The sequence below is a fragment of the Chiloscyllium punctatum genome, chromosome 24 (genome assembly GCF_047496795.1).
Source record: "Chiloscyllium punctatum isolate Juve2018m chromosome 24, sChiPun1.3, whole genome shotgun sequence".
Taxonomy (NCBI): Eukaryota; Metazoa; Chordata; class Chondrichthyes; order Orectolobiformes; family Hemiscylliidae; genus Chiloscyllium; species Chiloscyllium punctatum.
The window spans coordinates 80,037,145-80,060,332 of NC_092762.1; the positions used below are offsets into that span (position 1 = coordinate 80,037,145).

General features: G+C 44.2%; 1 protein-coding gene across 3 annotated transcripts in view; it reads left to right on the forward strand.

Annotated features, from left to right (window-relative positions):
• Nucleotides 1–23,188, forward strand: part of rgmd (RGM domain family, member D) — a 119,765-nt gene that overhangs the window by 7,341 nt on the left and 89,236 nt on the right. Inside the window, exons 1-2 of one of the 3 annotated variants that reach the window (XM_072594280.1) lie at nt 748–851; nt 1,377–1,512. The exons of 1 other annotated variant lie outside the window; for it this stretch is intronic. Coding sequence is in view for 1 of the 2 variants with exons in the window: in XM_072594279.1 (XP_072450380.1) it covers nt 774–851 (78 nt within the window). In the remaining variant the exon portion in view is untranslated. Of the gene's footprint in view, nt 1–734; nt 852–1,376; nt 1,513–23,188 lie in introns of those variants that run through there. One more of the 3 variants, XM_072594279.1, reaches the window with a different exon arrangement.

The following is a 23,188-nucleotide window of genomic DNA, read 5'->3' on the forward strand; positions in this document are numbered from 1 at the left end:
GTTTCTATATTCCCATTAAAATACTTCAAGAAGTCTTTTTCCTGACTGAGAATTGCTTTGGGACAAGGTGTTATACAAACGCAAGTGAGACCTTTTTTACTGGAGCATAGGAGGTTGAGCGGTGACCTTATAGACATTTGTAAAATAATGTGGGATATAGATAAGGTGAACAGCAGGTGACCTTTCTCCAGGGTGGGGGATTTCAAAACTCGCGGGCATATTTTTAAGGTGAGAGGAGAAAGATTGAAAAAAGAAATGACGGGCCACATTTTTACAAAGTGATTGGTTTCTGTGTGGAATGAACTTCCAGAGGAAGTGGTGGATGAAGTTACAATTTCAACTTTTAAAAGATATTTGGATAAGTACATGAATAGGAAGGGTATGGAGGGACGTGGGCCAAATGCAGGCTCATGGAACTAGTTTAATTTGGGATGGTTGGCATGGACTGGTTGGACTGAAGAGTCTGTTTCCGTGCTCTATGATCCTATGGGCAAGCAGAATGATAGGGAAAATTGTATCTTTTAAGGTGGGTGGGTCCATAAGAGGAAAATCCAAAGAATTGATTCATAAAGAGATCGGAATTCAAGCCCTTGGCTCCATGAGTCCGGAAACGAACTCTGATCAGCGATTCTATGGGGGTCGATGAAATAGAGAAGACAGAAATAAATTGACTTTGTATAGTGCCTTTATGACGTCAGGATCATTCCGAAGAGCTTTGTAGCCAATGAAATACTTTTCAAAGTGTAGCCGCTGCTGCAGTGTCCAGCAGCCACATGGAGAGTGGAGAATCTGTGAAAAAAATATCGAGATGGATAAAGCAGCAACAAATTAAAGCTTCGAACAAGTGTGAGGTAACGAATTCACGGAGTGGTTGCAGTGTTGCCTCGGTTTTTGTGACATTCATTCTTCCCATTCCTCTCCTTCACCCAAGGCCTTCCTCTTTATTGATCCCTTTAACTGTGCGAGCGGCGGAGAGGCGACTAGGGTAAAGCCCACCAAAGCTGTAGCTCCCTTCACCGGTGATCTCAGCGAGGTTCCCCTCCAGTTGTCCTTGTCCCGTTCGGCTCCCAGCAGGTGCAGACTCTGCTCAACAAATCCAGTCAGCAGAGGCTCTGTGCAGCCCTTGTTCCCTTCAGTACGAGCTGCTCCTTAAAGCCGTAAATGCGATAGGATAACTTCCAAAGTGACACATGTTCAATCTTTAATGACCGCCGCTTGTGCCTGGGCAACAGGGAACGCTGTCATTTGTAATCTCAAACTCCTCAACTACCACCACACCCCCCCCCTTCCACACCATTCGCCCTCCCGCCACCCCCCCCACCCCAAATCAAGCCTAGCTTCTTAGAAAGACAACTGTTGCCATTTGCTCTCTTTAGAACTTATCCTGGTTTCTTCCCATCCTTGGACTAAGATATACTAGAGGTTCGCTCCAGTTGCTCTCAGACTCTTGTGCCAGATTTGTATTTCCCCTGTTTGCTCCTGGACTCACAACTGAGTAACCCCTCAAACAAGGTAAGACTGTTTCTTTTCTCTTTTTGCCAACCAGGACGTCTTAAACAGAGTCGAACCTATGCATCGACCCTGTCAAGAATGCATTTGGGTTTTCCTCTCTCAACGAGGATTACTTTGAAAAATACATGTCTTGTTGATGGTTGATCATTCTGAGAGGGCATTATGTTTTGCTCCTTTAATAGTTGAAAAGGTGGCTGCTTTTCTTCTCAATCCAGGAACAGCTCCTGTAAACCTTCCACTGCTCTCACCCTGCCCCCACTCAATCCAAGACCTGAGCATACTTTATAAACTGGTCCCCAGGCGAAGTCTTATACAGTTGGAAATGACGAAAGGAGATGGTTGACCAAAGCCATCCAGAATCATGGAATCCCTGCAGTGTGGAAACAGGCCCTTTGGCCCAACAAGTCCACACCGACCCTCCAAAGGGTATCGCACCCAGACCCATTCCCCTACCCTATATTACCCCTTATTAAAGCACCTGGCCTACACATCCCTGAACACTATGGGTAATTTAGCATGACCAATTCACCTAACCTGCACATCTTTGGACTGTGGGAGGAAGCTGGAGCACCCAGAGAAAACCCACACAGACATGGGGAGAATGGGCAAACCCCACACAGACAGTTGCCTGAGGCTGGAATCGAACCAGGATCCCTGGCACTGTGAGGCAGCAGTGCCGCCCATCTGTTTGGATGCAGCTCAAAGATCTTGTGGCTCAGTCCTGATGAGTGTAAGACATGAAGCTACCCCTTCATATCTCTATTTAGCAGTTTCTAAAGCCCTGTGCCACCAAGGAATTCATTGAAAGACTCAAGAGGTTGTGGTGACAGAAGGGCAAAGGTTTTCTCCAATATTCCAACCAATATGCTGACCAAACGTCTTCCTTAGGCTGACAGCAATGATAAATACATCTCCACTCATTTGTGAGCCTTTCACTGTAATGATGTATTAACAAGGCTGGTTTGATTTCATTATGTGGTTCATTGACTCCAAAGTACTTTGTGGTATCCTAGTGATGCAACAAGAAACGAAATAAATGCATAGTCGTTTTTCTCTGCAATCAAAGCCAACATTTCTCAATTTTCCAGGGAGATAAAAATGAATAATTGTAATATTTAAATATGAAAATTCCATTAAAAGCCAAGTCATAAAAACAGAAATTGATTTATTCAGTCACTCTAAACCTTATTGACAACTGCAGTCACTTTGCATTTTAAACACAAGGTATTGATTTGCCTTTTTTTAATGTGATTGCCAAAATTCTGGTTAAACTCTCATCTTAATTAAAAGCAGAATTTGCCTTTATATTCATTGACATAAAACTAACTTGCAGAAGCTGGGATTTGAAAGCATCATCAAATGCAAAGGAAACTCAATGCCTAAGTGAAGCAATGCTCTAAGAAAGTGTCGATTTACAGGACTGTAGCCATTGCCTTTACCTTATTTGCTGTTTTCCTGTTTCTGCTGCTCTCTGGTAACAGGAGAGCAGCTTTATTTCTGGGCCTTTAAATATAACTTTACACATTCCCGACGTGACATAATGAGCTAAAATGGTGCTGCAAAATGACAAGCACTGTTGGGGCTCAGCAATCTTTGACCACCTATTGATGAAATAACCAAGAAAACGGGGTGGATCTGGTCAGGGAACAACTGGCTGTAATGAGTTTTTCTGCTTAGTTTATTCACCAGTAAGGTGACTCATTTGCGTGACAGTCCTCAGCTCTCTGACTGAAAGAAAATAATATTGGGGAAGAGGGGACAGGAGACTGTGGAGGGTAGCCGAGTGGTGATCCATTTTCATTTTATCCAGTAGTTGTTTCAATCCACTCTATTCAGCACTGATCTCTGGTTAGCATCTGTGGTTAACTGGAACAAAACAACAGAAACAATTTGCATTTATATAGTGCCTTTATATAATCAAATTCCCAAGATGTTTCACAGCAACATTATAAAATAAAATTTGATATAGTGCCATCTAAGGAAATAGGAGGGCAGATGACCATTAGGGGTGGCATGGTCGCTCAGTGGTTAACACTGCTACCTTATAGCACCTCAGACCTAGGTTCGATTCCAGCCTCGGGTGACTATCTGTGTGGGGTTTGCATATTCTCCCCTGCATGGTTTTCAGCCGGATGCTCCAGTTTCTTCCCACAATCCAAAGACGTGTAGGTTCGGTGGATTGGCCCTGCTAAATTGCCCCATAGTGTTCAGGGATGTGTAGCCTAGGTGGGTTAGCCGTGAGAAATGCAGGATTACAGGAATAGAGTAGGGGATGCGTCTTGGAGAGATGCTCTTTGGAGGGTTGGTCTGGACTTGGTGGGCCGAATGGCCTACTTCTACACTGTAGAGATTCTATGACCAAAAACCCAGTGGTATGACGGCGGGGGAGGTGTTATAGACTGACATGTTGTGGAACCAGGCATTTTTAGACCCATATCGTAGTCTGGAGCTGCAGGTCATGATGGTACAGACTCCAACAAACTTTCCATCAAATGGTTGACCAGGAATGACTCCTGCTCTTACCACTATACACAAAAGCTAGGCTATGACCACCTTGAACAGGAAAGGACCTGACCATCCTCTCTTGACATTCAATAACATTACCATCATTACCATCAACAAATGACCAGAAACTGAACTGGGCTAGCCATATAACTACTGTGGCTACCAGGGCAGATCGGAGTCTGGGAATTTCCCAGTGAGTAACTCACCTCCCGACTTCCCAAAGTCTGTCCATGATCTGTAAGGCAAAAGACAGGTGTGTGATAGAATTCTCTCCACTTGCCTGGATGAAAGCAGCTCCAACAACACTCAACAAGCTTAACATGATCAAGGTCAAAGCAACATTCTTGATTGTTAATCCATCCACCTTCTTCACCATTCAGTCACTCACTACCAATACTCTCTAGCAGCTGTGTGCATCATCTACATGGCACAATCAGTAAAATCATCTTTGACGGCACAATCTAAACCTGCATCCTCTACTATCTGGAAGGAAAAGGACACCAGATGCAAGTTCCGTTCCAGGTCACACACCATCCTGACTTCATCACCATTCCTTCACTGTCACGGGGTCAAAATCCTGCGCTTCCCCCTTGACAGCACTATGGTGTTGCAGCATCTCACAATCTGCAGTAGTTCAAACATCAGCTCACTAACCTCTTCTCAAAGGAAGTTAAGAATGAGTAATAAATGTAGGCAGAGCCATTGACACCCACATCATGAGAATCATAGAATCCCTACAGTGTGGAAAGAGGCCATTTGGTCCATCGAGCCTGTACTGGCCCTCTGAAGAGAACCCCACCCTGTATCCAGCCAGGCCCACCTTATATCCATTTACCACAGCCAACCCATCCAGCTTGTACATCTCTGGACACCAGCAATTTAGCGTGGCCAATCCATTCACCCTGCACATCTTTCGACCATGAGAGGAAACCGGTGTAACAGCAGGACACACACACACACAGACTCGGTGAGATTGTGCAAACTCCACAGAGACACTCACCCAAGGCTGGAATTGAACCTGGCTCCTTAGTGCTGTGAGGTGCTAACCACTGAACCACTGCCCAAAATGCTACCAATGAATGAACATACAAAACAAAGACATATTTCACAATGGAGAAATTTGAAAACATTAGTTTGGTATTTAAAAAAAGGTACGTTAAAGGACATTTAGACAGGTACACAGATAGCAAATGTTTAGAGGGAATAAGGGCCAAACTCAGGCGAATGGGACTAGTTCAGTTCACAAAATCTGGTCGGCATGGACTAGTTGGGCCAAAGGGTCTGTTTTCTTGCAGTATGACTCTACATTTTCTAAGAAAACCGTGATACAGTCTGAAATTCCCCTTCTGTTAATTGTCAATCATCTATTTAAAGAGTGTGTTAAATTCTTCTTCTGGCTTGTTCTATTATATTTGGTCATTGTGAAGATTGGATATTCGGTAAGATGCCAAGAGCCAACCAATGGGATGCCATTGTATTTAACAAAGATTTTGATGTTACTGTTTCGAGGTGAATGGAAGAAGATGTAAGTAGGTGGGTGGGAACATATGAAGCTACCAGAAAAGAAAATGTTTCAGTGATTGAGATGGATCAATCCAATTTGCCCTTTTGGTAAGTAACAAAACCCATCATGGGTTACTGTAGCACAGTGGTAGTATCTCTACCTCTAGGCTAGAAGGTCTGGGTTCATAATCCTATCTGCTCCAATATCCCTGAACAGGTTAATTGGAGAATATCTGGCGTGAAGCCAGTGGTTGAGTTTATTTATTACGGACGTATACAGTGATGACACCACGCTACATCTGAACTGAAGTTTTGTTTAAAATGCCAGCTGTCATGCTTATAGCTTCTTGTTTCAGATTAACCTCCTATTTTCAGTCGCTGTAACCAGGTGTGATGAATTTCACACAGTTAACATATAGCAGCCTCGCATCATCAAACAACACACTGTTGAACAAATTAACATTACATCAATTTCCAAATACACATGGTCCTGCCATGTCGCCAAGTTAGACATACACTCGATTTAGTTTCTGACTTCGGGTCCCACTCTACTGCTTGGGGACAAAAAGCAAAGTTGTTGTTTTGGTGATGGGGGTTGTCCTGAGGGAGGTATAGTCCATCAGATGAGATATTAAGGTGGGGCTGCATTCTGCCTGCTTAGATGGATATATCAGGTCCCATCATACTATTTGAAAGGGAAAGTTATCTCTGGTGTCCTGGTCGATATTTATCATCAAAAAATGAGATTACCTAAGCATTATCACATTGCTGTTTGTGGGAGCTTGCTGAGCACAAATTAGCTATCGCGTTTCCTATAGTGATTGTAATTGGGTCTGTTAACCTGGCCCAATCAGGGAATCCTGGCTGACAGATACAAACAGGAGTGTTGCATACACACAACATGGGTGCTGGGGGTAAAAATAAGCACTACCGCAGTTAGGTGGAAAGAAAAGAAAAAAAAAAACAAAAAACATCTGGTTAAATAGTCACTTGTTTCTAATGGAGATTGGTACTGGTGCGGCTGTTCCAGTGTTTGCAGAACCAGCCTGGAACAAAATTCACTCTTATTCTTAACTATGCACAAGACCTCAGCTAGACTGAGAACTTATACCAGGGATGCTCAAAAAAAAACAAACAGGAGTGTCAGAGGTTCTGTTCACTCCGAGAGCTGGCTCTGAGGGAGCTGGATCAGGGTCAAGGACTCTCCTAGTGTAGATAAAAGGGGGCTTGGTGATGAGATTGGGGCCTCTGTGGAATTATTTTGTTTCCCACAATAGAACATTGACTGAATTTCAAAAGGGATTTACAGAGGACCCTCAATTATCTGAAGGACGTGGGCGGGGAGTGTTTTGTTCAGTTAATCAAATTCCGGTAACCGAATTCCGGATAACATAGTTTAGCTGAGTGTTGGAACCTTCGATCTTGCCGGATAATCCTAAATTCAGACAATCGAATGCTAGATAATTGCTGTTCCTCTGTAATTGTCTGTAAAAGGTCTTTGAGACTGCCTAGGATTGTGAAGAGCACGATATGAATGCAGTTCTTCCTTTTGTTCCATTATCTAAATACTCTGGGAGTCATTCAAAGCAGCTACTCAGGAAAGAACACTTTTGTTAACTGCAAGGAACAGCTAAGAATTCAGACCCTGCCTTTACAGAAAAATATATGTCAGAAATACAACCGACATCCCTTAACAATTCTTCTCTGTGTGAATTCCTGATCAGTGACTAACAATTTATTCCACATGGGTTACTCACTCAGCAGGAATTTTCTGGGAAACTGGGTGGTGCAGCAGATATGTCCTTTCACCTCGAGGAAATTAAGGCCAGATGAGCATTCTCCCATTCTCCCTCTCGCATTCTCCTCTCCCTTCCTTCTCACTCAGTAAACCCTTTACACCTTCTCCCACTGTTCCCAGCACTCCCTAATGGTCTTTTAATCCTTCTCCAGTCCCTCAAAGACAGTGGGTGCTGTGCAATGTTTCTCTGCCAGACCTACTGGACAGAAGAAGCATTGCAGGCAAGTTGCAAAGTATGTAAGATCATGAATGGTCTTGACAAGTTGTACAAGGAAAGAATGTTTCCTCTTGCTTTTAAAAAAACATTCACAGGAGGTGGGCACCATAGGCCAAGCCAGCATTAATCATCCAGAGGGCAGTTAAGAGTCAACCACATTGCTGTCGGTCTGGAGTCACCTGTAGGCCAGACCAAGCATGATGGCAGGTTTGTTCCCTAGATGATGTAAGTGAACCAGATAGGTTACCCCTGACAATCAGCAATGGTTTCATGATTATCATCAGACTCTTAATTCCAGATGGTTTATTGAATTCAAATTCCACCATTTCCCTTTGGCAGGATTTGAATCCAGACATTGCCTGGGTCGCTAGATTATTTGTAAAATGATAACGGGGTGGCTCAGTGGTTAGCGCTGTTGCCTCACAGCACCAGGGCCCCGGGTTTGATTCCACCCTCAGAGGACTGTCTTTGTGGAGTTTGTACGTTCTCCCCGTGTCTGCGTGGGTTTCCTCCAGGTGCTCCGGTTTCCTCCCAAGGTCCAAAGTTGTACAGGCTAGACCAATTGGCCATGGTAAATTGCCCATAGTATTCAGGGATATGTAGGTTAGGTACATTAGTCAGGGATAAACATAGAGGAATGGGTTTAGGTGGGATATTCTTTGGAGGGTCGGTGTGGACTTGTTGGGCCAAAGGGCCTGTTTCCACACTGTAGGGATTCTACAATTCCAAGAAACGGGGCACCGCTTAAAAATGAGACGTCAGTCTTTTCGGACAGAGATGAAGAGATTTTTCGTCTCTCAGAGGACTGTACAACTTAGGAACTCTGTGGCTCAGAAGGTGGTGGGGGGTCATTAAATAATTCAAAGAGGAAGGTGGATCGATATTGTTATGCAAGGTGACCAAAGCTTATTGGGGCAGATGGAAATATGGAATCTGAGAAACAAAACACATCAGCCTTGATCTTATTGAATGGCGGAGCATTCGCATGACCCACATCTGCGCCAGTTTGTGTGTTTATGATGGTGAGGGAGCCAGTCCTTCAGATCCAATCAGAGGTTGATTTCAAGGCCAGGAGGGAGTAAGAAGAACTTGATTTATACAGTGTCTTAGCACATAACGAAGCCATGGCAACTATACAGTGGTCCCCCATATCCGTGGATGATATGGTCCAAGACCTACTGCAGATGCCCGAAACCGTGGATAGTTGCAAACACTATCATTTAAATGGGAAACTTACCTCCTCGGCAGCCCCCCCAGAATTATTTCTGGAATGTTGAGCTGCAGACAACTGAAACTATAGAAGCCGAATCCGCAGATACAGGGGTTCTACTGTACAAGCACTTTTGAAGCTTGCTCACTATTGTAATGCAATTAGAGATTGAGCCAATTTGCCCACAGCAGGTGCACTGCAGCGGTTCAAGAAGGCAGCTCACCACCACTTTCTCAAGGGGCAACTAGGGGCGGGCAACAAATGCTGGTCCAGCCAGTGAGACCCACGTCCCATGTATGAATGAAAGAAAATTACGTTCCTTTAAATATTTGTTAGGGCATTGGGAGGAACATAACTGCTTCTCTCCTGTATACAGCCGTGGGATCTTTCACATCCAACTGTAAGGGCAGCTCATCTGGTCTCTAATTCACTCCCCTCCAAACAGTGCAGTTCTTCCCCACCACTCCACTGAGAAGGTAGTAATATTGAAACGAGAATTGGGTTTTTTTTGAGGGAATGTATTTGCAGGACGAGGAGAAAGGGCAGTGGAATGGGGAATTCATTAGAAAGTTCTATTGAAGAGCCAGCACAGGTACAAAGGGCCAAATGGCCTTCTTCAGTATTATCCCAATCAATTCAGATTTGGTGAAAAGGGGTGCAAGTTCCTTCATTTTAACAACTCTGCCTGCCTCCAGCATCCCCCACCCTGAAGACAGTGGGGAATTAAAATCGAGGCCCGCACTCCAATGCTAAATTGACAACTTCTGGAGAAAACAGTGCCTCTTGGAATCGAAGTGTCCTTTGTAACATTGACAAAACTTTGGCGGAGAGCAAATGAATTTCCTCCAGGCCACAGATTCAGCTGGAGATCGCCCATGACCTCAGAGCAACAAAGCAAAATATTCTCTCCACCAATCCTCAGGGCTGTCTGTCGAGTTTAGGAGATCGGAAAATTCCCACGGAAATCCTAGCCCGTTTTAGTTTTAAAAACGAGCTGAGGATGAAAGCACATTTCTCAAAGCAACAGGACTCCCATCCCCCATCTCAACACCTGTCTCTCCCTCTCATCCTCTCCCTCCCTCCCCCTCACTAGACTCTTCAGTTTACAAAATACCCACATCCCTTTTTCTTGCTTTGAAGTCTGAATATAAATCATTTGAAGTTGCTTTAAGACACAATTGAGAAATGTAATAGCCAAGGGAACAAAAAAAAAGATGAACAAGTCCTTGAACAAATCTTTGAAAGGAATCATAGTTCAGTTGTGTGCAGTTTTGGCACTATGCTTTATCAAGGATGGGGAAAGCTTCGTGGGGGAGGACGGGGGGGGGGGGGGCAGAGGAGATTTAATACAACGATTGCGGGGCTGAGAGATTACTGTTATATGGGTGAATGAGGGAAGCTGTGTCTGTTCTCCTTTTAAGAAAAGATGTGATTATATTCCAAGCCATTGAGATTTTAGGAAGTGTAAATAAAAAGAAAAGATTTAAAGAGTTTAAAGGGATTAGGTAAACAGGAATAGCTAATATGTCAATAGCCAAACAGTACAGATTTAAGGTGTCTGGACGAGTTGGCAATGTGACAACAAGTGGTTAGGATTACGAAGACACTGAGTGATAAGGTGGATACAGGTTTAAATTGGAATTAGATCAGTATTTGAAGGAGAAATTTTGCAAGGATGAGGGTTAGAGCCAATTGAACTAACTTGATCTATTCGGGAGACCTAGTGTGGACTCAATAGATTTTTTTCATTTAACAGAAAACAAAACCAAAGAATCTGCAAATGCTGGAAATTTGAAACAAAAACGGAAATTGCTGGAGAAACTCAGCAGGTCCGACCAGCATCTGTGGAGAGAAAACAGAGTTAAAGTCTCAGGTCCTGTGACTCTTCTTCAGAATATTCAGAACGAATTCTGCTTTCTCATCACAGGTGCTGCCAGACCTTTTGAGTTTCTCCTGCAATTTATGCTTTCTCACTGCTGCACTTGCCCAGGATTCTGAGAGCTGCATGTGAAAGATAAATCAGCTGCATCTTTTGATCAATAGGAGGCGCCAGATTGATAATTCTTACTGATATCCAGGCATTCTTGTTGGGAGTCACATATATTACAGGTTGCTCTGCAAGTTCTAGATGGCCAAGTTCTTTACTCGTTCAGTAAGAATGCTACTCCAAACCAGAGTGAGGAGTGGCCTCAACTCTCCCTAACATTGGTACTTGCTCCAGCCTGACAACATTCCAGGATGTCTGAACCGCTCCAAATCTGTGAACTTCAGCCTTCGTCACCTCCACCGTGCGGCCATGCTTTCAGCTAACTGATCCCTAAGCCATTAAGTTTGATCTCTGAAACTCTCTACCTCACTACATCTCTCCTTCTTTACAGTCTAGCTCCGTGATCAAGCTTGTCTAAGACTGGTTGTGATGAACAAGCTATTTGGCAATGGCAGGCACCATAATGATCCTGTTATAGAGTCACACAGCATGGAAAAAGGACCCCTGGCCCAACTCGTCCATCCCAACCAGGTTTCCTAAACTGAACTAGTCCCATTTGCCTGCACTTATCCCATATCTTTCCAAACTTTGCCGATCCATGTACCCTTCCAAATGTCTATGAATGTTGTATTTGCATTCCCCTCCATTGTTTTCTCTAGCAGCTCCATACACGCACCATCGTCTGTGTGAAAAGGTTGCCCCTCAGGTCCCTCTTACATTTTTCCCTTCTCATCTTAACCCTGTGCCCTCTGGTTCTGGCCTTCCCTCCCTTTGGGAATAAACCTTGGCTATTCTCTTTATCTATGCCCCTCATGGTTTTACAAACCTCTATAAATTCACCCCTCAGCCTCATATGCCCTGGGGATAAAGTCCCAGCCTATCCTGCCTCTCTTTATAACTCAAACCTTCCAGTCTCAGTAACACACCTGACATCCAAACATGGGCATATTCCATCTGGAACCACTCAGTATGGATCAGGAGGGAGATTATGTTTGGCCAGGCTAACATAAAATCGGATCAGCAAACACAACAGTGATCCACAAATAATCTTGTCTACACTGCTCAGTTCCAGCACCCTATGTCCTCTATTAACTTCCACCTGGCTAAATCTGTGTTCTGGTCTGCACTTCACATTGATCTCCTAACACATCATTCTCACCCCTCGGTTTTCTGTCCCCAAAACAGATTGTTTAATAGTCCTTAATTCCTCTGACTCCAAATCATCCTACCTCCGGCCCTCACTCCCTTAAAACTTGCTGTTCCTCTAACTCAATCTTCCTTTAACAAGGTCTGGCAATATCTGTGGAGAAATCAGAATTTTTGATCCAGTGACCTTTCTTCAGCGCCATTCTGCTTTCTCTCCACAGATGCTGCCAGACCTGCTGAGACTTTATAGCAAGTCTTTTGTTTGTTTTTGTTTCTGATTTCCAGCAGTGTGTTTGGTGTTGGTAAGGGTGGCATAGTGGCTCAGTGGTTAGCACTGCTGCCTCACAGCATCAGGGACCCAGGTTTGATTCTAGCCTCAGGTGACTGTCAGTGTGAAGTTTGCACATTCTCCCTGTGTCTGTGTGGGTTTTCTCTGGGTGCTTTGGTTTCCTCCCACAATTTAAAGATGTGCAGGTTAGGTGAATTGGCCATGCTAAATTGTCCGTAGTATTCAGGGATGTGTTGGTTAGTCAGGGATAAATGTAGGGGAATGGGTTTGGGTGGGATGCTCTTCGGTGTACACTTGGTGGGCCAAGGGCCCTGTTTCCACATAGTAGGGATTCTATGATTTTCCTTTAACAAGGCATTAGTAACCTAATGTACATTTAGGAAGGGTTGTGCAGACTATATCCAGCACTGGACAAGTTGGTGGTATAGTGGCAATGTTACTAGACTAGTAGTCCCAAAGACTTGTGTTCATGCTGTAGAGAAATGGGCAGAGATCCCTCGAAGCCATGTGGCCTGACAGCTTCTCTAAGAGTCCATATGCCAACACCATTCCCAGCAGCGACTTCTAGTTTTGTGAGTCACTATTAGACACGAACCTTGGAGGTATATGCAGAACAAAATTACATGACATAACATGGGTTCAGATGATATACAAGTCTTCTTCAGTAATATAAAACAAGAACTGGAGATGCTGGAGATTAGATTAGATTAGACTAGATTAGATTAGATTACTTACAGTGTGGAAACAGGCCCTTTGGCCCAACAAGTCCACACCAACCCTCCGAAGAGCAATCCACCCAGACCCATTCCCCAAAATTTACCCCTTCACCTAACACTACGGGCAATTTAGCATGGCCAATTCACCTGACCTGCACATTTTTGGACTGTGGGAGGAAACTGGAGCACCCGGAGGAAACCCACACAGACACAGGGAGAATATGTTGCCGGGTGAATGCAAATAAAGCGACATTCAAGAAGCCAATTACCAGGACAAAGGGACCTGCTTCACGTACTCCCCTTAAATGTTCACCCTCTCTATCATCAGCTCAACATGACAGCGCTAGGTTAGAAGACAACTGCATTTGAATAGCACCTTCAAAATTGTAAAAGTATTTTGAGGCACTTCACAGAAAGAGGATCCATATGAAGAGATTAGGAATGGGTATTCCTGAGAGGTTATTAGTCCTCAAAGGTTATAAAGTGTTTCTGAAACATTGTGCAATATAGAAACAGAAATCGCTCTGCATCAGGCAGACTGACTAACTATTTTATTACTGTGCTAATGACAATGAATTCATACTTGGTCACAGGTCAGTGAGATTTCAAACCCTTTTGTGTAACTTTGCAATGATGAGCTGAATCACAAGACACGCTCTTGCATTCAGCAGATAGTTTATCCCACAGTTAGATTTACATAATCACTTCCTCTACTAAAAATGCATTACTAAGAGGTTAGCAATCAGGCAATTGTAATCAGCCGAATGAAAAAGAGTCAGCATTTCCAGTGCTTTTTTTTCACGTAACTTCATCTCATTTTTTTTTGTAACAAGTTTAGTCCAAGAGCAGAGCTGATACAAATGAAAATTCATCTCAATTCTGGGATAAAATGAAACCAGCTGTTCATTCTGAGTGGAGTTGCATGTGTTCGCCTCTATTTTATGGCTGATTTTTTTTTACTGTTCTTTGTGAAAATCAAACTGGCAGACTGATATAAATAATACCTAACGCATGACATGGAAAAGTTCTTTTTTAATGCAGCCAAAAAATGTTTGAGCACCAAAGGCGTTAACCCTTGAACAATTCCATTTGGGCTTTTGGAATTCAAAAAGCAAAAACAACTTATATTTATGTCGTGTGACAATGAAATGAAATTCCTGAGATGCTTCACGGGAGCATTATAAGACAAATTATGGCACTGAGCAATGTAAGGAGACCTATTCCTGGTGGAATCTCAAACTAAGGCACATAGTCATAGAGCAGGTGGACTTTCATTTTAAACAGAGATGTGAAAGAATTTACTCAGAGAGTGGTGAATGTCTGAAATCCTCAACCTCAGAAGCTAGATCATTGAAAATACTTAACAAGAACGTCGATAGATTTTTGAAATATCAGCGAGTTTAGAGGCTATGGACAGCTGGCACAAAATAAGGATTTGAAGCCTGGGGCAGATCAGCCATGATCTTATTGAATGGTGGAGTAGAGTTGAGGGACCAAATGGCCTACTCCTGCTCCTAGTTCGTCAACAGTAGGTCAGATAGCCAAAAGCTTGGTCAAAGAGGGAGGTTGTTAATGCATGTCCTAAAGGGGGAGATGGAACAGGAATTCCAGACCCTTTGCCCTTGATAATTGATCAGTCACCATGAGTGTGATAATTATAACTGGGAATGCACAAAAAGCCAGAATTGGAGGAGCATGGATATCCTGGTGGATAGTGGGCTGGGGGCAGTAACAGAGAAAAGGAGCGGCAAGACAGTGGAGGGATTTAAAAATAAGGGTGAGAATTCAAAAAGTCAAGATGTTGCTTGACTGGGAGAAAGACAATGTTAATATTGCTCTGCCCTCCACGAAAGAAAGTGATTATTTGCTCTTAGTATTCTTTCTAAATCACTCACATTGCAATGAACAGATGGACATAACTCCAATGGACTGCACACACTCTCATGATCTTCCACTACAGAATTCCAACTGGCATACACTTCCAATTCTTTCCCATTGCAATGATCTCAGAGGAGAAAGTGAGGACTGCAGTTGCTGGAGATCTGAGTCGAGAGTGTGGTGCTGGAAAAGCACAGCAGGGCAGGCAGCATCCGAGGAGCAAGAGAATCGACATTTCGGGCATAAGCCCTTCCAGAGAACCAATCCCATTCTCCATCGCTGTACAGAATTATAGAAATCCCCCAACATTCCATGAACCAAATTCCTTTTTATTCAATGTTCAGGATTTGATGGATTGAACCAAATTAAAGATGTATAGAATTCGGGTTATCTAGAGTGCCTGGCATTCTTCTCCAGACAGCAGGTAAATGATACAGAGAATCCTAGGAACAGGAGGAGGCTATTTAATGTTTCACACCTGTTCGTTGAGTGTGTGGCTGGTCAGTATTGCAAACTGCCATTGCCTTTTGAGCGAGTTGTTTTCTGATATCATCTTTCACTTTAAGTTTAAGGTTACTCTGGACACCCCCACCTGAGGATAAAGTTTCTCTTTCTGTCTATGCTATTATCACCCCAGTTAGACCATCCCTTAGACTTCCATTCTCAAGGGATACACTCTATGCAACCTGCCATTGTTATACTTTAACCCTACTAGTCCAGTTTACATTCTGCATTGCACCTTTTCTAAAGCTTCCTGATGTATCCTTCCTGAAGTGCCGAATCTAGTGCTGAATAAAGTTCCTCATGATGGGATATGATGTTTGGCTCTGGGCTATGGGAGTCTTTACTTTATAAACCAGCTCCATCGTTAAACCTGATCTGTTCTGTGCTCACAATCTACAGTAGATGCAGTGATGGTTTTTTTAACCTTCAAGAAGGGATTCACACTTGTTGAGGTGATCTTCATATCTGGTCGCGTAACAAAAGAACTCGATTTAAGTCACATAGTATTGAAAAACGTGATAAACCTTTACAGCTCTTGGGGTGGCATGGTGGTTCAGTGGTTAGCCCTGCTGCCTCACAGCACTAGGGACTTGGGTTCGATTCACCCTCGGGCGACTGTGTGTGGAGTTTGCACATTCTCCCCGTGTCTGTGTGGGTTTCCTCTGGGTGTTCCGGTTTCCTCCCACAGTCCAAAGGTGTGCAGGTCAGGTGCGTTGGTCATGCTAAGTTGCCCCATAGTGTCCAGGGATGTTCAGGCCAGATCGATTAGCCATGGGTGACGGGTGTGGGGATGGATCTGAGTGGGATGCTCTTCGGAGTGTCGGTGTAGGGATTCAATGGTGTCTGTATAGATTGCAACAGCAGGTTCTGCCATCTCTAGGCTAGTACTGAGCGATTCAATTACAAACAGAAGCATTTTTGCCTCAGCATGCCATGCCACAAGAGGTCACATTAAGATGGAGAGTGAGACCTTTAGACTATCAGATTACATGCTATGAAATAGCAATGATATCATGAGCATGTCATTTAAATCAATATTGCATGCTGACAGTGAGACATAACAAATACCTCAGATGGTGTAGACTCAGAAGAGCTTTATATAATGATATCAAGATTTTTCTGTCTCAGACCTTGCTGGCCTAAGAAGCCTCTAATCAATGCGATTTATGACCAATGATCCTTCCAAGCTTGACTTGCCAATATGTCTCAATCTTACGCCAACACACTTAGTGTCGTAGAGTCATAAAGATGTACAACATGGAAGCAGACCCTTCGGTCCAACTCATCCATGCCGACCTGAACTGTTTCTTTACAAGAGTCAGGTTATGAGCAGCCTGCATATTATCTCACAGTTGCAAGGGAGCAGTAGTATCTTAGAATGAACATTGCTCACCAATTACCACACCTAAAATAATCCACTCTATGAGGCAGTTTGAAATTCCCAATGGGCAAGGTGCTTATTAATGGTGGATACTGTTAGTGGGCCTCTTGTGTTGTTGTTGGGAAGAGAAATGAAAAATATCTTTGAAACAAGAACAGCGCCCGATATAAAACCTACAATTTTGCCGGTAGTGTACTTGAACTGTCCTGTTTGAGGCTGCAAGTCCCTCTTGTGTGAATCCAAGGGTGAATTGCTCTTCATAAGAGTGTATTAAAGAGGGACAACTGCTTGTAAGTTTCTACCTTCAAGTCAGAAGAAGCTATTTGAGCTATAAGGAGAGGCTGAATAGGCTGCGGCTGTTTTCCCTGGAGTGTTGGAGGCTGAGGGGTGACCTTATAGAGGTTTATAAAATCATGAGGGGCATGGATAGGGTAAATTGACAAGGTGTTTTCCCTGGGGTCGGGGAGCCCAGAACTAGAAAGCATAGGTTTAGGGTGAGAGGGGAAAGATATAAAAGAGACCTAAGTGGCAATTTTATCATGCAGGGTTGGTGCAAGTATGGAATGAGCTGCCAGAGGAAGTGGTGGAGGCTGGTACAATTGCGACATTTAAAAGGCATCTGGATGGGTACATGAACAGGAAGGATTTGGAGGGATATGGGCCAGGTGTTGGCAGGTGGGACTAGATTGGGTTGGGATATCTGGTCGGCATGGACGGGTTGGAACGAAGGGTTTGCCTTTGTGCAGTACATCTTTATGATTCTATGACTCTAACAGTAGGTGGCTTATTTACTGTATGTTTTTGTACTTCCAATCCTTTTAACTGATAATTGAAGTCTGATAGAGGAGCCGTAACAAATTTGCAACTCAATGAAAATACGGGATTGGTTAACTCAGTTGGCTGGACCGCTGGTTTATTGTCAGCATAAAACCAACAGCATGGCTCCAATTCCCACACTGAAATGACCATGAGGGTCTTATCTTCTTAACTCTGCCTGAGATGTGGTACCCCTCAGGTTAAACTCACAACCAGTCATCTCTCTCTAATTACAGGACAGCCCTAAAGTCTACTGGGACTAAGAGAACTTCATCTTTTTTAATTAGGTTAAAAACAAAGAACTCCGGATGCTGAGTAGCTATGAAACGGAAGGCACCCGGGGAGCTCCGTACATCTAGCAGCATCTGGAGAGAGAAAAACAGAGTTAACATTTTGAATCTAGTCATGTTTTGTCAAAACTCATTTAGATTACCACCTTCAAAAGAGTAAAACCTCATAAAACACTTCTTGGGAGTGTGTATCAAATACATTTTGGAGACAAGCCACATCAGGAGATCGTAGGACAGATGACCTAATGCTTGGCCAAAGATATGTCAGTATTAAGGAGAATCTTAAAGGAAGATACAGAGTTAGATAAGTTGCAGTATAAACCATTGGGTTTTTGCAGCATAAGACGTAGCCATCAGTGATGGAAGGAAATCAGGATGACCAGACGTGGATGAATGCAGAGATTTGGGCGTCATAGTAGGCAGTACGAAGGCTCATTGGTTAATGCTGCTACCTCACAGCACCAGCGACCCCAGTTCAATTCCACCCTTGGGTGACTGGCTGGGTGAAGTTTGCACATTCTTCTCATGTCTGCGTGGGTTTCCTCCGGGTGCTCTGGTTTCCTCCCACAGTCCAAAGATGTGCAGGTTAGGGTGAATTGACCATGCTAAATTGCACATAGTGTCCAAGGATGTGCAGGCTAGGTGGATTAGCCATGGGAATTAAGGGTTACAGGGATAGAGTATGGAGATGGGTCTGGGTGGGATGCTCTTTGGAGGGTCAATGTGGACTTGATGGGCAGAAGGGCCTTCTCCCACACTGTAGGGATTCTGTGACTGATACAGGAAGGGGTAAGATCATGGAGAGCTTTGAAAACAGGGATGGCAATTTTAAAATGGAGACATTGGTTGAGCAAGTGCTGAAGGAGGTTACCGAGCGTGCATATATAATTATTACCCTGAGTCATGCAGCATGAGTTGCAATTACATTCAGGCATGTGAACAGGCTCTGCATGTTCCCAGACCCTGTGTGACCAGACTACAGTCACAGGTAAACCAGCCTCCGATTCGGAAGCAGAAAATATTGCACGTTATATATCACAGCCTAAAGAAAAGCCGACCCATGTACTGAAAGCTACATAAAATATTGGGCACTTCGGGGGTTAATAGGTCTGTGGAAATTGTGTATACGACTTTAATTTTAAAAATATTATGGGGAATTTATGGCTGCAGTTATCACCGGGTGCGAGACTTTACAAGCGAAGGGGATAACTGAGCTTTGTTGAGACAAAAAGCTGTGCTTATATTCTGAAAGATGAAGGCGCCTAACAAGCTGTTCTACTTTTGTAACTACCTAAACTAACTTAACTAATACTATACATCAAAGCAATAACAATAGTAGGTTTTCCTTATAAATTTTGAAAATATTGGCGACCTTGCTGATTCAGTGGGTAAATTCACCAGATGGTACACCAGCCTGTAAACTCCAGGTCTTGCCTGGTCTCAGGAAGGTAAGCCGACTCAGGCCTGGTTAGTACCTGAATGGGAGACTGCCTGAGACACCCAAGTGATACAGGCACTAGAGCTCTTGTAGTGCGATGGCTGAGACCCTACCTTGAGACCAGACAGTCCAGGTTAGGGCCCCACCGGTAAGGGGCGGCACGGTGGCTCAATGGTTAGCACTGCTGCCTCACAGCACTAGGGACCGAGGTTCGATTCCAGCCTTGGGCGACTGCCTGTGTGGAGTTTGCACGTTCTCCCAGTGTCTGCGTGGGTTTCCTCCGGGTGCTCCAGTTTCCTCCCACAGTTACAAAGATGGGCAGGTCAGGTGAATTGGCCGTGCTAAATTGCCCCATAGTGTTGGGTGCTTTAGTCAGAGGGAAAGGGGTCTGGATGGGTTATTCTGCGGAGGGTCAGTGTGGACGTGTTGGGCCGAAGGGCTTGCTTCCAAACTGTAGGGAATCTAATCTAATCTAAAACAGAGTGTGTGACAACATGCCTGAATGCATTGACTACTTCATTTAGAAAGGTCACAAAGACCTCCACACAACTCCTGCCATGGACAACTGAGCTAGGGTTCTCTTCTGATGGTAGTGGTCCTCGGAGTGTTGGTGTTGACTTGGGCTGAATGGCCTTCTCCCACACTATAGGGATTCTACTGCTGAAGGTTACGGGGTGGAGAATGTGACAAATACAGGAAGGGATAAGATCATGGAGAGCTTTGAAAACAAGGATGGGAATTTTAAAATGGAGACATTGATTGAGCAAGTGCTGAAGGAGGTTACCGAGCGTGCATATATAATTATTACCCTGAGCCATGCAGTATGACTTGCAATTACATTCAGGCATGTGAACAGGCTCTGCATGTTCCCAGATCCTGTGTGACCAGACTACAGTCACAGGTAAACCAGCCTCCGATTCGGATAGTGTCCCTATCTCTGAGCCAGGGGACCTGGGTTCAAGTCTGCTCCAGAGGTTTATACTAACATCTTTGAACAACTTGATTAAACTTAACTACAACTGGGCTGAGTAGACCCTGCTAGGCAAAAATGAGGACTGTAATCCTGATGAAGGGCTTTTGCCCGAAACGTCGATTTTACCGCTCGTCGGATGCTGCCTGAACTGCTGTGCTTTTCCAGCACCACTCTAATCTTGAGTAGACCTTAAACAACCCCTGTACTTAGTCAACCTCCAGGGTCACTCGTTGGCCTGTCTCACACAACAGCTCCTTGGGTGAGACACTCATACAAATAGGAACCTGTGGATTGAAGCCAGGGGTGGTGCTTGACACCGGAAGGAGGGAATGCTAACCTTTATAGGACAGGACAGGACCAGGATCACTGAGGGGGCAAGGCAGAAACATCCTAGTGACAGTATCACGGTAAGGAGATGGTGGGAAGGGTTAAGGGAGACGGACATAATCTATTTGTTAGAAAGTAACAGCAAAATGCTTTGAACAACAAGAGTGGGCAGCTTAGAGAAATTGGATTTTTCAGCGTAACGCAAATATCAGAGAAGCATGGGGGTGTTTTAGTGCGGTCTGCTATCCCTACAATTACGCTTTATTGTCCAATAAAGATTTTAAAGATCCTCAGTCAGATTTGGCAGCTGAGTGAGCAATAACTCAGTAGTCATTACAGAACAATTTGTTTGCTGTCTGTTGTTTCCTTCTTGCCTCCAGGCTGCAGTCCACGGCGAGAGGCTGGGCCTGTTACTGTATCCTTTGACAAACGAGCCCATAATTGCAGGTTGTGAAGCTCTTGAAAGACAAGCAATAGCTGAGATCAGCGGACACAGTGCAAGCCCCATGACTCTTACTCAAAGTAACAGAACCCTTTGTAGCTGCACAGGTTCGGTCTGCTTTCATGTGTGTGTGTGTGTGTGTGTGAGAGAGAGAGAGAGAGAGAGAGAGAAACCATAATTGGATGGTTGTGATTGCATAGAAAGTTAAAAGGTTTTACTTGCTGAGGTTACATGAATCGTGTCCTGCTCTCCTCTCACACAGAGGCAGATCTGTGAGACATGATGTTTGCTTTAACGGCCATATGCTCCACAAGCATCTCGACTGCCATTCTTTGGAACCAACCCAACTTAATACTGTCTCTAGTGACTCCTCGACTTATTTCAAGGTCAGTTCATAGAGAGCTCTACCTCATTGGTTGCATTGCCAGCTGTGGCTTATCATGTGCCCTCTCTGCTGAATGACAATTCAGAGAATGAAGCACATGGTCTGTGCTGACACACCCAGATGCACGACTGAAGGAATGCTGCACTGTTGGAGATGCTGTCATTGTGATGAGTTACAGAGGTCCACAGCATGGAAACAGGCCCTTCGGCCCATGCTGCCCAGTTCACAATTTAAACTAATCCCATTTGCCTGTGTTTGGTCCATAACCTTCCATACCTAACCCATGCATGTACTTATCGATATGTTTCTTAAGTGACAAAATTGTACTTATTTCTACCATTAACTCTGGCAGCCCATTCCTGACACTCACCAACCTCTGTGAAAAAATTGCCCTGCTGGACCCTTTTGTATCTCTCCCCTGTCACCTTAAACCTATGCCCTCTAGTGTTAGACTCCCTTATCCTGGGGAAAAGCTGTTGGCTATCTGCCTTGTCTATGACTCTCATGATGTTATACATCTCTATTAGGTCACCTCTTAGTCTCCTATGCTCCAGGGAAATAGTCCCAGCCTATTGAACATCTCATCTTAACTGAAACCTTCCAGTCCAAATCGAATCCTAGTAAATGTTTTCTATGCTACTTTCAAATGAACGTGTTGGACTAAAACCTGGTGTCATGTGATTTTTAACTTAGAGTCATAAAGTCATAGAGATGTACAGCACGGAAACAGACCCTTCGGTCCAACTCATCCATGCCAATCAGATATCCCAACCTACTCTCGTCCCATTTGCCAGCACCTGGCCCATGTCCCTTTAAACCATTCCTATTCATATACCCATCCAGATGTATTTTAAATGTTGTAATTGTACCAGCCTCCACCACTTCCTCTGGCAGCTCATTCCATGCATGCATGAAAAAGTTGCCCTTTAGGTCCCTTTTAAATCCTTCCCCTCTAGTACAATAATATCCTTTATAAAGTAGAGCAACCAGACTTCTGTACTCCAAATGTGACCTTACCAATGCCTTGGATAGCTGCAACAAGACATCCCAATGCCTATACTCAATGCTCTGAAGTTAATTATATTCTCTCAGGTGGATGTGGCAGATACTAACTCAGAATTAGTGCTCCTTAAGTGTTGGGGTGGGAGTCTTTGAGAGCGACTCTGTCCCTCAGACCTCACCAATCAGAAAACGAGAAGGATCCAGCTCCAATCAGCTGAACATCGAGCTTCTCAACCAATCAGCAGCATCAATAGTGAGATCTTACCATACCAAAAGCTGCTAGTCATTCAGAGCTCAGCAATGTCTGGGTCTGGAGATCATCGCTGGAAGCTCAGGCATTGAGAGGATGAAGGCTAGGGGTCGCTGAGTGAAAGGCCGAGGACTTTGGAGACAAAGGAAGCTGGCATTTGACACCCTCTCCCTTCAATTCCTGCTTCCGATTGGCCCAAGTGGAGGTCCTCCCTTCAACCTGGTAGGTAGGGCAGTCTGGTTACCCAGCTGGGAAAGGACAGACACTCTTCCCAGCACTTGCTAGGATTTGGGGGGTGTAGGGGTGGGTTAGGTAATTGGGATGATGGTGAGGTGTGACCCTCACTTAGGGTCTTAATTCAGGTGGCAAGTATCTCTCCAGACCAACTTTCCCCATTAAGTGAGATAATCACATGCAATGTGTGTGTGTGTATAGGTGGGGGCTGGATGCAAGAAAGAACTGGAGGCGATGACTGAGTGGAACCTGTTGGTATATTATGTTTCAGTGAGGTAAAGTCACCATAGTCCCACAATCCCATTAGAGGGAGCCAACTGATGGTGAATTTAACCCAAGAGTCACCATGCTTCAGGTGAGGAGTAAGGTTGAGAAGCCAGGATCT